Source organism: Astatotilapia calliptera, chromosome 4 (assembly GCF_900246225.1).
Source record: "Astatotilapia calliptera chromosome 4, fAstCal1.2, whole genome shotgun sequence".
Taxonomy (NCBI): domain Eukaryota; kingdom Metazoa; phylum Chordata; class Actinopteri; order Cichliformes; family Cichlidae; genus Astatotilapia; species Astatotilapia calliptera.
In genome coordinates this window covers 9971403-9983999 of record NC_039305.1, presented here as the reverse complement: position 1 = coordinate 9983999, position 12597 = coordinate 9971403, and the positions used below count along the sequence as shown (strand labels likewise).

Sequence of the window (12597 nt, the reverse complement as noted above, 5' to 3'; positions counted from 1 at the left end):
GATTCAGGGATTCAGTGAAGGAAGACATGCAGAGGGTTAGTGTGATGGAAGAAGATGCTAAGGATTGGGGTGAGACGGAGGCAGATGGTTTCGCTGTGGTGACCCCTAAAGGGAGCAGCTGAAAGAAGAAAAGCTTGTGTGTGGTTTCTCTGCGGAGACAGTTGCACTTTGTTCACTCACATTCAAAGGAATATTGATGCATCCGAGGAAGTCATCTACATTCTCCTCAGAGCCCGATGATGCAGATCCATTCGCACGCACCGACTTTGCTATTTGCTTAAAATACCTGAGCGGAAAATGCGAGGAACAAAGTAAATGGTGAGTTTTCAGTTTTTCTGCATTTAGCTAATGCCTTCATTATGTGTGACTCACAATTAGAGATACTGCATTTATTTACTGATGCCAGCTGACCACTTGTTACTTTCTTGTTGGATTAAAATTGCAGATTTTTCACCACGGGATGAGGATCCTTTAATCCCTTGGCTATGGTTGGCATTCTCAGGTTTTCATTAGACATGTCTGCTATTTATTAGTTTCTCTGTGACCTGGCAGATCTCCTCATGTTTTCTGTGTGCACAGATTTATTGGCACCAGGGTTTTCTGTATGTCAGTCTTTCAAAGGGCAAATACCAAATGATCCCGTAAAATTAACAAGTAGGCTGCTATCAGCTTTTTGAACATGCGGAGACAAACCAGGTCTCTATACTCATCAGCTGGAACTTCTGGAATAATTCACATGGAAATTACATATTTAATGACTCATATTTTTACTGTTGCAATGTCAACTGGACTCACGAATTAACAAGTTTAATTGTTTCCAAAATTAGGAAAGTTTTAAGGATTTCTGACAAAATTACGCTGGAAATCCAGAATTACTGTAGTTAGCATGCAGTACTTTTTTCTACCTGCCCATTCCTCGAAGTCCACTGACTTCATTGAGCTTTTTGCAGGCCTCAGCAACAGATACGTCGTCATCGTGATCCCTGAAGGAAAGAAGACGAATAAAAGCTTGTTACACTCTCACTTACTGCAAAACATGAGAGGCTGTAAGAAGCTGTAATAAACTGAGAAGAGAAGGTCATCTATAATCAAGGCCCATTGTTGTTTAAGAAAAGCAACTTTTACCATGACAAGAGGCAGGAAATGTTTCGGTAACAGCTGAATAATGGGGACATTTTGTAATTTAGAACATCACATTTTAACAGGCTATTTGATTTGCATAGTAATGATATTCACACTGAATGATGCGGATAAAATTGTTACATTTTTGCATAATTAGAAAGGATGATTGCTTCGCTTCACTTTGGACGTTTTCTCTTTTGCTTGTAAAACTTTGATCTGCTAAAATTGACAAAGTGAGCAGAACCAGGCACTAAACTGGGAAGATTGTAAAGCTTTTGACAAAGTAATAAAAAAGATAGAGCTCTGTGACTTTTCTAGAGCTGCAGTGATGAGCTATTTTAGAGGATTTTTTTGCTCAAACACAAAATATAAACGTTTTTTGACTGTTAATTTTCCAAAAAACCCAAAATGTGATGATTTATGTTTCTCAGCTGAAAGAGTATGCTGCCTTACATTTAATTTTAATTGAATTGATATACCTTTATTAGTCCCACAAGGGGAAATTTCATAAGGCTGCCGACCTATTGCACTCAATGGCAGCGCCATCTTACACTCCGACCATATATACATTACACAAAACATCACATGGGGAAGACAGGTCAGAGAGGTATAACAATGGAAAATGCCCCACATGAGGAAAGATAAGGAGAAAAAAATAACTCCAGACTGAGCTCCAACAGGGAGATCAGTTTGAGAACAGAAAAAAACACCTCTGCACATAGCACATGAAAAAACTCTTAATACACCAAAGAAACACATGACAAGCAACAGGGGTGGGTAAAGGGTGCAGCATTGGAAGGGAATAAGCGTCGAAGGCGTTTGGAAAGGGAGGGGGGATGAGTGTGTGCATATCAGTGTATATGTTTGTGTGTGCGTGTCCAGAGTTCAGCTGAGACAGTGTCCTTCGCCCTGCTAGGCTAAGTAAACAGTCTTCCAGCCAACCCAGGTGGCCTTGCATGGAATGGGAAGGAACAGACTAAACACAGTCGTTATCAGGGTGTTTTTGTTCGGCTCCAGCCCTGCAAACGCAGCTGGCGCCAAAGGGGTATCCGCATGAGGTGATGGTGCTTTTTACGTTAGTGCGAACAGCTCATATGAATTTCAAAGCAGTTCTACAGTCCAACACTGGTCTCTCAATCTCCCGTTGGAGAGCCGCGAGCTTCGCCATACTTGCGTTCTGTGATGTTGTCATTTCTTGTGCTCAAGGAGCAGATTTCTGAGAACTCACGGCAGTGTGCCTCCCCGAGATGTCATCCAATTTGCGCCCAGAGATGTTATTCCGAGCTAGCCCTTCTGAGATGTATCCAGTCTGCAGTCAGAGATCTTATTCTGAGTATTCACAGCAGCCGTAGCCTCTCCAAGATCTTATCCGTGCTGCACTCAATGAGCCCATTTTGAGAAACTCACGCCTCTTCCCATCGTTCCAATCCCAGCGGGCAGCCTTGTGGGGGTTTGAACAGCTGGTTCCGCTTTCTTAATTCTTTGATAAGTCAGGGCCAAGCCAGCTCCGATCCGCCAGAACCCTGTTACCATGGTTCCGAATAGGTAGATATCTTCAGCACTCAGGCTCACCCAAGCCCAAACTTCTTGTTGAGAAAGGGGTGTCAATTGCATTTAGGGACCAGTTGATCCAATCCATAATTCCTCTTTTAGGTTTTAGAGAACAGAGAGAGTGTTCCAGGGAAAAGTAATACAAAAAAACACGAGACTAGACAAGGACATAAGAGGCTAAGCAGGGAAGCTGAGGGAGAGGAGGAGGAGGAGAGGAGAAAAGTGCGACCGCCTTAGTCAAGAGCAAGAGCAGAAGAATTAACTCAATTGTATATCAATAGATTTTGACAGCTAACTGATCAAATCAAACACATTAGTTGAGAATAATTCAATTTGTCATGTTTTTCAAAAGTTTGCATAGATCTAATTATTAACTGATAAAGTAATCAGTTATTGTATACTTAATATATTTATTTACCACCTCTTGTTTCTCTGCTTCCATATATGTTTTCTTTTAAATTTCTGCAATGCAATGTAGTAATCTGGCATTAAAGCAAAATCAAATATACTGTAGGTTATGTTTGTAGCTGTAAGAGCTTGGCATTACTATGCACAGTCTCCTCAGATCACACACTGCATTAATAGGAAATAAAGTTGAATTGAATTATCTTACCATATGTCCAGATGTAAGAGGTCATTGTGGACATCGTCTATTTCACTAGAACACAACAACAGCAAAGCAACAATAAAAAACTAAAGACCCGGAAACATCATCGTTTAAGCGCTCAATTTCATCAGCAACACTGACAATAATCGGCTCAATTCTTCAGTGGCTCTTTTCACAGAAATGACATTGTGGCGCACTGGTCACATAACTAGCAGCTTTGGGCGTTAGTGTGAAACTAATGAAACCGTGATTCCTGCATATCACACATACCAGCGTGTGCAGCTCTCTGATAAAGGTTAGAATTTGTCTTATACTCACAACACGAAGTGCTCGTCCCACACTGGGTTCAGAGTCTCAGGTTTGACCTCAGTCACCTGAATACACCTGGCTGGTAACACTTCCTTGGTGCTGGAGCGTTTCTCCAGCTTGTCCTTCCTCTTCCTGAAGCTGAACTTTCTCTCCTTCTTCTCCTCCGTTTCCCGAGGGCTCTGGCCCACGAGGATGCCCAGCATGCAGTACGGGTCACTGTAGCCTGCAGGGTGACAACCAGAAGACAGTGTTGGATAGTTACTGTTATTGCTGTTTCATTAGCATAGTTCATTGGTCATAGAGTAAACATGATATCAGATTACTTGGATTATAACATCAGCACTCATCCTTACACTTTAGGCTTATTGGCTTCTTTTTGTACAAAGTGTCAGAGTAGAGAAGTAAAGTGATTAATCACAGTGAGTGGATGAAGCATTTCAATTAAATATTAGAAAAAGAACATGTAATGAATGAAATATCTCACCATTTGCATCCTTGGCCATTAGATTCTTTGCTTTCATAACAGAAACTCTCAAGGAAAAATTAGCTCTCTGTGGAAAAAGAATTTCATGCCTGTTTAGTTTAAAACATCTGAGTATATTTCAAGGATGATGGGCATGAATTTTAAAAAACAATAACTTCCTATTTCCTGATAAACTTCAAGTAAAAAGTCAGTAAAACTCAGGCAACCTCTATTTCAAAACACTTCAAAGTTCTTTACGTGGATATTAAAAAGTGCAAAGTGGCAGTCAAGTAAATAGCCAAAAAGCCCCAAAAAACATGCTGTAGCTTTTACTTGTTACTGTCACGGTTCTGGGTCTTTCTGACCCAGCTTTTTGAGTTCTTGTGTTTTTTATATTATGGTTCATGTTTTGAGTCCTTTGTTGTACTGTTTCTTATTTCCCTAGGTTTCAGGTATGGTTATCATAGGTTTAGTTCTTAGGTTTTGTAATATGGCTTCCCTGCGTTCCATGTTATGTCTACTGTGACTTTTTGTACCATGTTTCAGGTTCCTATGTTCCGTCTCCCCAGTTGCTGTTAAGTTGTCTAGAGTTCAGTCAGTGTGTTTCCTGTTTTACTTTGAAGGTCCGTGTATCATGTCAGTGTTTCTAGTTTTTCTTCCCTTGTCTCATCCAGCATGACTGCTCCCAGCTGTGCTCTCCTTCTGTCTCTCATTCCCTCGTTATCCCTCAGTGTATTTAAGCCCTGTGTTTCTCTTTGTCAGTGTTGTGTTGTAGCGTCCCTCATAGCTGTGTGATGGTCCCTGTGGCTCCTTGTGCTTTAGGTTTTTTAGTTTAGTATTGTTTTTTTGTGTCCCCCTACACCAGCAATAAAGCTGTGTTTTTGAGTTTACCTTTGTCTCTGCGAGTTTGCGTTTGGGTCCTTCTCTTGCCTGCACACAGCCGTATTGTGACAGAAGACTACGACCAGACAATGGACCCAGCAGCTCACAATCCCTCCGCTGAGCTCCAGGAGGACATGATTTACGTGGTGGAGTTTCTATGTCAGGAGTGGTTTGCCCTGCCTTTTAAGGAATACCAGGAGGAGCTAGCTATTCGGTTACAGAGAATGTTTTCTGGACTTCCCTGGCTATTTGGCGCACTACACCCACTCATTCAAGACTTCCTTGTTTCCATCGTACGCGTCCACCCTGAGCAGCCGCTCCTGTGTGAAGAGCTGGAGGATTTTCAGCCAAGAACGCTGGAGGATTCGCGGGCCGACCCGTCTCCTCCCTCTTCCAGGAGAAGGCAGTGTTCACGCCGCCGTCGCTCCACGGCAGCTGAGCAGATGACTTTCGTGAGTGAAAATGACTGTTTGCCACATTCTCCACATTCTGGTACCAGACTTACTGCCATTTCATCCATGGTTAATCACGCTCCTTCTATGAACACTTTGGTTTTTCAACCGACTCCTCTGAACCTCGATAATCCTGCTTCTGTGTCTGAGACTCCCAGTGTTGCTCCGCCAGTACCTCACCGTATTTTTTTCTGTGCCTCAGTTGGAAAATGTGACTAGCAACAGAGTACCATCTGCCTTATTAAAACTGGCTAGCTTGGACTCAGTGCCTCAGAACCATTGAATCAAGTTGAGTTTTGTGTTTCAGAACCATTTCACCTTGACCCAGCTCACCATGCTTTTGTGTCCACCGTTAGAGTGGCTTTACCCCCGGACGGTGCTACTCACCAGCCCATTTACACAGAAACTGTCAGTGAAAATGCTCCTGAGCTCCAGTCCCTGCACCCAGGGCAGCTCGGGCCCAACTTTCCCCTGCACTTGTACCAGTCCCTCAGGTGAGGGAGGCTGAGGTCCAGCTGGTCCCTGCTCTGGTTTCCAGGCTGGCTGAGGCTCTGCCAGTCCCTGCACCTGTACCAGCTCCTTGGGTGGGGACAGCAGCTGCCCAGCTGTCGCCGGTACCTGTCCCGGCTCCCAGGGTGAGGCCAGCCAGGACACAGCCTACCTCTGCACCCGTACCTACTCCTCGGGTGGGTGGGCTCATGTCTGGCAGGTGCCTGCACCCATTCCTGTGTCCGCTGGAGGCTCAGGCAAGCCTATCCAGCCCCTGTCCTTGTGTTCTGGAGGCTCAGAGTTAAGTCAGCAACCACTACCACAGTCTCTACAACCTCTCATTTTTTCCATAGTTCAGTCTGTTGCTCAGTTATTATCTCAGTCATTTGTTCCGTCATCAGTTTTGCCTCCAGGTCAGGCTTCAGTTTTGTCACCTATACCCCTTTCATTAGCCCAAACATCTGCACAGCCAACTGCTCAACAGTCTGTTCAGCACTCCGCGGCTCCCACGTCGCTGCATGTTCCAGCTGGAGGGCTCGGGTCTGTCCAGCCTCGTGCCACGTCAGCTGGGGGTTCTGGAGCACCCACCCAGCATCTCTCCGTGTCTGCTGACATCTCTGAGTCCGTTCAGCCACCACCTGCTCCACCACCTGTGGCTTGCAGCGCCGCCATCTGCTCCTTTGCACGCAGCTGGACCTGCCTCGTCTGGTCCTGCCTCGTCTGGTCCTGCTATTGCCACGCCACCACCTCGTCCACGCCTAGCACAGCTGGCTTTTCCACGGTCATCTCCTCGACATCACCGGCCACTTTCCAGGCCTCTGGCTGGGCGTCATGGCCATTGTGGGCGGCCCCCGGACCTGCTCCATCGCCGCCACTGCCGTCCGCACGGCTGGCCCCCTGAACCCTTTGATCATGAACTCCTGTGCCGCCGGCCTCTAACGAACTATGGATTTCTGGACCATCACCCTCCGGGTCGGCCCCTTGAGGGGTTATGAACTGTTCCCTGCATTCCTGTGCCTTTGATGGACACATCAAACACACATTTTGGACACATTTTTGTTTTTGTGCTCTGATTCTGCACCTCCTGCGGGGGCATGGCTGACTTTTTTCAGGATTTTTTTTTTTTTCTACAATGTTTCACTTTAACTTAGGGATATCGTGAAAGGCTCACCCGAAAAAAGAATATTTGATAGAAGTCACATAATACTACAGCTGAATTCTGCCTGTCCTATAACAGAAGACACAAAATTTGCTTGAACACCACAAACAAATCTCACCTTGGATTCTTGAACTTTTTGGAGAATGATTTCATGTTCTTCCTCACCCATATCAAAAACCTTTAAGGAGGAGAGTGTCAGTCAAAAAAGACCTTTTAACCATATCTGACTTAGAGTTTCTTGGTAGCAAGATTAAAACCTACAAAATAGATAACAGAGTTACTGCTTAAATCTAACAAACCATCTCAGAAATATAAAAAAACATAATTCGGTCAAAGTCCCTGGCAGAAGCTAACCTTCTGTTAAAACAAGAAAGCCAGAAAAAGATGCCCACTTCAGAAAAAAACAAAAGGAGACTACGATTCATAGCATGACATCATCTGAATGAATGTAATATAACAGCTGAATATCAGTACACAGTGTGACTGGGCTTTGATGTTTAATCAGTTTTGAGCCAAGAGCATCTGCTCTGATTCTTACAGCCCGCTCACAACAAATAACGCTCTCTCTGAGGCTACCATCAGTGTTACTGACAGAGATTTAATGAAGCTCAAGAAATACAGTCTGCTCTTCTCATGTGTCCACGAGACAGAGAAAAAGACGGATGGACGGACGGACAGACAGACAAATAGATACCTTCAGCAGGTAAGCAAATAGCTCATCGTCACTTTTCACATGTTCGGGTGAGGGCACTCCAACCCTGTTGACCACCGTGTACACAGCTTCCTCATAAAGCAGGTCCAGCTACATGAAAACACACTCCAGTTAATAACAACCTTTCAAAAATAAAAAGCTCGTGTTCTTTTGCCCTTATGCGTTCTGCTCCACTGCACATCAAAAGCAGGAATAAAAAGCCTCAACTGTGTTGTTATTGTGAGTTTTGAGATTTAATCCCTGCTGAAATAAGATGAAAACAGAGAAGCTGAGCTCACGCACCTCTGTCCTGCTGATTCTGTCGGGGATAAAGGCCTGGTCCACATGCTCTTGGGGTGGTGGAACTGTGCAGGCCCCTGTTTGGCACTGCGAGAGGACAAAACCAGTTCAGCCAAAATAAAATTGGCCTTGGATAAAGGCTGTGTTGAGAGGAAGAACTTATAAGATACATGTTTGGCTTTTTTTTTTTTTTTTTTTTTTTTTCAACCTAAAAAAATCTTCCAGTGGTAGGAGAAGTACAACGCCCATTTATTTGGGTAATAGCATCAATACAACAATATAAAAATAATAATCTTTTTGAACTAAAAACACAAAAGCAAAAATTACAATCTAAGACGTCTCACTGAAAACTGAGGAAATTTCATGGAAATTATCTTCAAGACACATATCTAATTAAAAAATTCCTACTGTGTCACAGATTTCAAATGATTTGCAGTTTTTCCATGAATGCACAACTCATCCTAAGAGCTGCTCTCTTTTGCGAAAAAGAATAAAAAATGAAATAATTTAACAGGATCTGCAGGTAATTGGTGGTGTCAAAAAATCATAAAAACTGAAGGGTAGTCAAATGCCTTTGTTCTCCAAAAAGAACATTACAGCAAACCTGCCACTGAACACAAGGATAAAAACCGTGCCTAAAAGAATGTGCTCTTGATGATGGGTCAAAGTCATTGGCCAACAAATATTTGTACAATATTTGTTTGTTGTTGACCAATGACAGCTATGAAAAGAACCTTATAAAGGCATAAAAACATTATGGTCTTGTCCCCATACCCTCAGGAGCCAGTCAGGTTGTAGTTATTGATTCAGCAATGTATTCTGCACAACATCAAAAAGTGCTGAAAGACAACATGATCACAACCAGACCGAAAGTTGAAACGGAACTCAAGTTGAACTTCCACTGACGACTGGTTCAAGAATGGAGAAATGGTCAATAGTTATGGACAGGTTTACAAGGGACAACTCGTAAATCAGTGCCAACATCAATGTCCAAACTCTTCTGAGCTCCTGGAAAAATGGTCAAAAACTTCTATAAACAAACTCCTAAACCTTGTGGAAAGGAATGGGCTGAAATCGGATTAGACCCAATGTATTAAGAATGGGATGTCACTCAATTTCATTTGCATGGAAAGCCCTCTGTAAAGCCCTTTGACTTACCTTGTGTTTGAATAGCACTATACAAATGAATCTGACTCAACTTGATCCCTCTGGTGGAATAGAAATTCAGAGTTCAATTGTCTTTCTATCTTGCACACACAAACAAAATAAATAAATAAGCGTAAATTTAGCCACCAACGGGTAGGGGAAAAACAAAACAAACAAACAAAAAAATCATGTTTCCAGAAGACAATATGATAAATGGCATGCTGAGTGAATATACCTTCTGTTTTGATCACAGTCAGCAGTTTGCTTTGGGCTTATTGGCTATTTTGCTGACAGCGATACAGCAATTTGGAAATGAAATCATCAAGCATTTGCTACAAATTTTTAAAAAGCATCACTGTCTAGCTTTGGCAGTAGGAGAAACTGAACACAGCCTCGACAGCAGTTTGTCACAGCCGAGTTTCCAGCCCTTTGAGCGCCCTGCTTGACCTAGTCCGTCTGTCCATAGACGTCAGAGTGGTCATGGTGGTGGGCTGAAAGACAGCGCAGAGATCTACACTCGCTACACATGCTGTACATGTTTCAAGCCTGTAACAGACAGAAATGAGGAGGTTAGGTGGGGGTTACCTCCGCCTGGGCCGCCCGCATCATGTTCTCCTGTTTCTGCAGGATGGCATTCATACGCTCAAAGAACTCCACGCTCTCCTCTGAAATCCTGCCAAGTAGACGGAACACATTGAAAATCGATTATCTCTAAAGATAGAGAGGGAAAAAAAGTGAGTTGAAATGCATGTTGTACTCTGTTATACACCCACACAATCTGATCAACCTAAATTATTTATGGATGGTAATTACAGCAGGATTCAGTGACATTTGTGGGATCACACAGCATCCTGTTTGCAGACACTTTGAAGAAACATCTGTCAATAAAGAGGATCTTTTTCTTTTAATGTTGAACTACTGGACTCCATCGCCTACCGTTCAGCTTTTTATTACTTATCAAACACCCTCTTGTCTCAAGCTTAAAAAAAGAAAAAGTCAGCATGTCTGCACCCTGCATGAACCATGTTAATCTGCTATGAGCCGGGCTGTGTGCAAAATGCAAATGATGTTTCTGTTTCCTCCAGGTGTGAGTGAATCCCCGGACTCCCGCCAGCCCCAGTTGTCATGGTGATTCGGGCACATTCACTGAGCTGGCTGAACACCTTGGGAATCCCCACCACCACCACCACCACCACTTACACCCCATCTCTCCCAGTATCGTCCAAATCTCTCTAGGGGGAATCTTCCCCTCAGCCTTTATGGAATTCACAGACACCGGCAGCCACTCTTATGTGAGCTGTAGCGGAACCATCAGGATCAGCCATGCCGTCTGCCTTTAACTTCTCACCTCCACCACCTAACCCTACCACCACATCTACCTCTTTTCTTATCCTGGCATACTTTAAAAGAACTGTCCACAGAGGCCCTGACACACTCCTTTATTAGCATCCCAGCATCCCACATCCCAGCACTTACTGAATATCACAGTGGTGGGGCAGCAGATGGTAAACCCATGAGGTTTTTAATGGATACTAATTGCTGCCATGCTGGGTGAGTTGGTGAAGTTTCCACTGGGGTGAGGCCCAGTTGAACTGGAAAACTGAAAGTTTCCTTGGGTAAACTTTTATAATCATATCAGAGTCACTAAAACATTCATTTTAACATAACACTCATGCATGGCTATAACTATACCACATAGTGTTTTTTTATGGGTTTATAATTGTGAACAGGGATAAAGAGAAAAACACTGCATTGCAATGGTATTTGATTTATCTTTGAGTGTCATGCCTTTGGTATACCCCCCCAAAAAAAAGAAAAAAAAGAAAAGTGAGGTGTACAGCTTGACAGTGAGGTCAGTCCTCCCAATATCAGTGTCTAATGTTAGGCCTTCAGTGGTTTTTTTTTTTTTTAATCTACAGCCAAGAAACCATTTTACCAAAGCAGTTTATTGGCATGATGCCATTTCATCTGACTCTGTTTGTAAAATTGATGGAGTTAGAAATCTTTTTTGTAGGTAAGTGACAGCTTATAGATATTTGGAGGGAATAAATCATGTATGAATATTTTCTAAAGAGTATTTTCTTCATTGCAGTTTCAACCCATAAAAAGTCGACAACTCATTTCAGGTGACTGAGCCATTGCAGCCTTACTGGTCATTATGGCAGGATTCACATGGCTGTATTTCAGGCTTCAGTGTTCTCACTTCTTGTCACTTTGAGTTGGTGATGTCATGCATTGCTGAAATGAATTCTCTTTTCTTACGCTACACGTGGCGAAAGTCAAGAGGAAATTCAACTTCTGAAGTGCCAGCATGGCTGTTAGTCAATTAAATTTTTTATGCAAATATCCTGAGAGCATGAATTGGCCCGTCTGTTTATTTTTTATAGGAGTAATTGATCATTGCAGTGAATAATCAAGCTGTTGGATATAAACAAAGTTAGTAACAAGCATTAGCTAGCTTGGCTAATGCTAACATTAGTCAAAGCCCTGCTAGCTAGTCTTTTGATGACTGGTTATAGTTGCTATGACAATTGCCCTAGTAAAGATATCCTGACCTCAAAATTCTGGAAAGCCTGAATCCTCTGTGAATCTTGCCTTAGTGATTTGATCCCCAACTAATCTAATCTGAAGTTTCTTTGGGTCAGATACTAAATCCCAAATTTCCCTCAACACATCCCCAAAATAAAAATAAAACTTTTAAAAAACCCCAACCTTTTTGAATATGTTTGGAACTTGTTGAATGTCCATTAGTCAGTAAGACTAGCTAAGCATTATTTAATGTTTACTCAATAAAAAATTCGACACTCAAACTTGCTTCAGGATTTCTTGCCTATTCCCATCAAAAATCCCAAAACAAATGGTATCTTCTTTTGTCTAAGTGACATTTCAACAACAACAACAACAAAAAATCCAGCAATTAACTGATAACCAGGACAGCTGCTGAATTTGCTCTACATTAAAACAGTTCTGAATAAAACCCATAGCTATACTTTTCAACCACCCTCCTGCATTATACAGAAAATAAAACCACAGCTGTTTTTCGTAAGTAAACCTCCTCAGACAGCATTTGAAAGAAACCCCCAAACCGAGTCTGTCAAAGACAAAGCCTGTTCCACTAACAAGGGATTGGGAGCTTTGTTTCACGGAGCTTCAGTTTTCATTTGCACAAATAGTACAAATAAGCTTCATTCCACACTAAGACTTGTGTTTAGAGACACTCGGTTCTCTCCACATCCGGGTTGAATTGAGAGTATTTTTGTATCCAGAAATCTGTCCCATCTTTTGTCAGTCAGCTTGAGGATTTGTCCAAACAGTCTGGGATACTTTTTTTTCTTTCTGGGGGCTTGGGACAACATGTTCATGGGAAGCAGTACAGCACAAATGATGCAAATCAAGTCCATTTTAACATGATACATCAAAAAGATA

At 42.6% G+C, this 12597-nt stretch overlaps 1 protein-coding gene across 1 annotated transcript in view; it reads right to left on the bottom strand.

Annotated features, from left to right (window-relative positions):
• The window catches only part of baiap3 (BAI1 associated protein 3), a 50244-nt gene that overhangs the window by 16820 nt on the left and 20827 nt on the right, over positions 1-12597 (bottom strand). Inside the window, exons 3-11 of the mRNA XM_026164500.1 lie at positions 9757-9844; positions 8029-8112; positions 7729-7836; positions 7153-7212; positions 4074-4140; positions 3599-3812; positions 3287-3331; positions 906-983; positions 181-286 (exon numbers count right to left, since the gene is read on the bottom strand). Coding sequence (XP_026020285.1) covers positions 181-286; positions 906-983; positions 3287-3331; positions 3599-3812; positions 4074-4140; positions 7153-7212; positions 7729-7836; positions 8029-8112; positions 9757-9844 — 850 coding nt within the window. The remainder of the gene's footprint in view (positions 1-180; positions 287-905; positions 984-3286; positions 3332-3598; positions 3813-4073; positions 4141-7152; positions 7213-7728; positions 7837-8028; positions 8113-9756; positions 9845-12597) is intronic.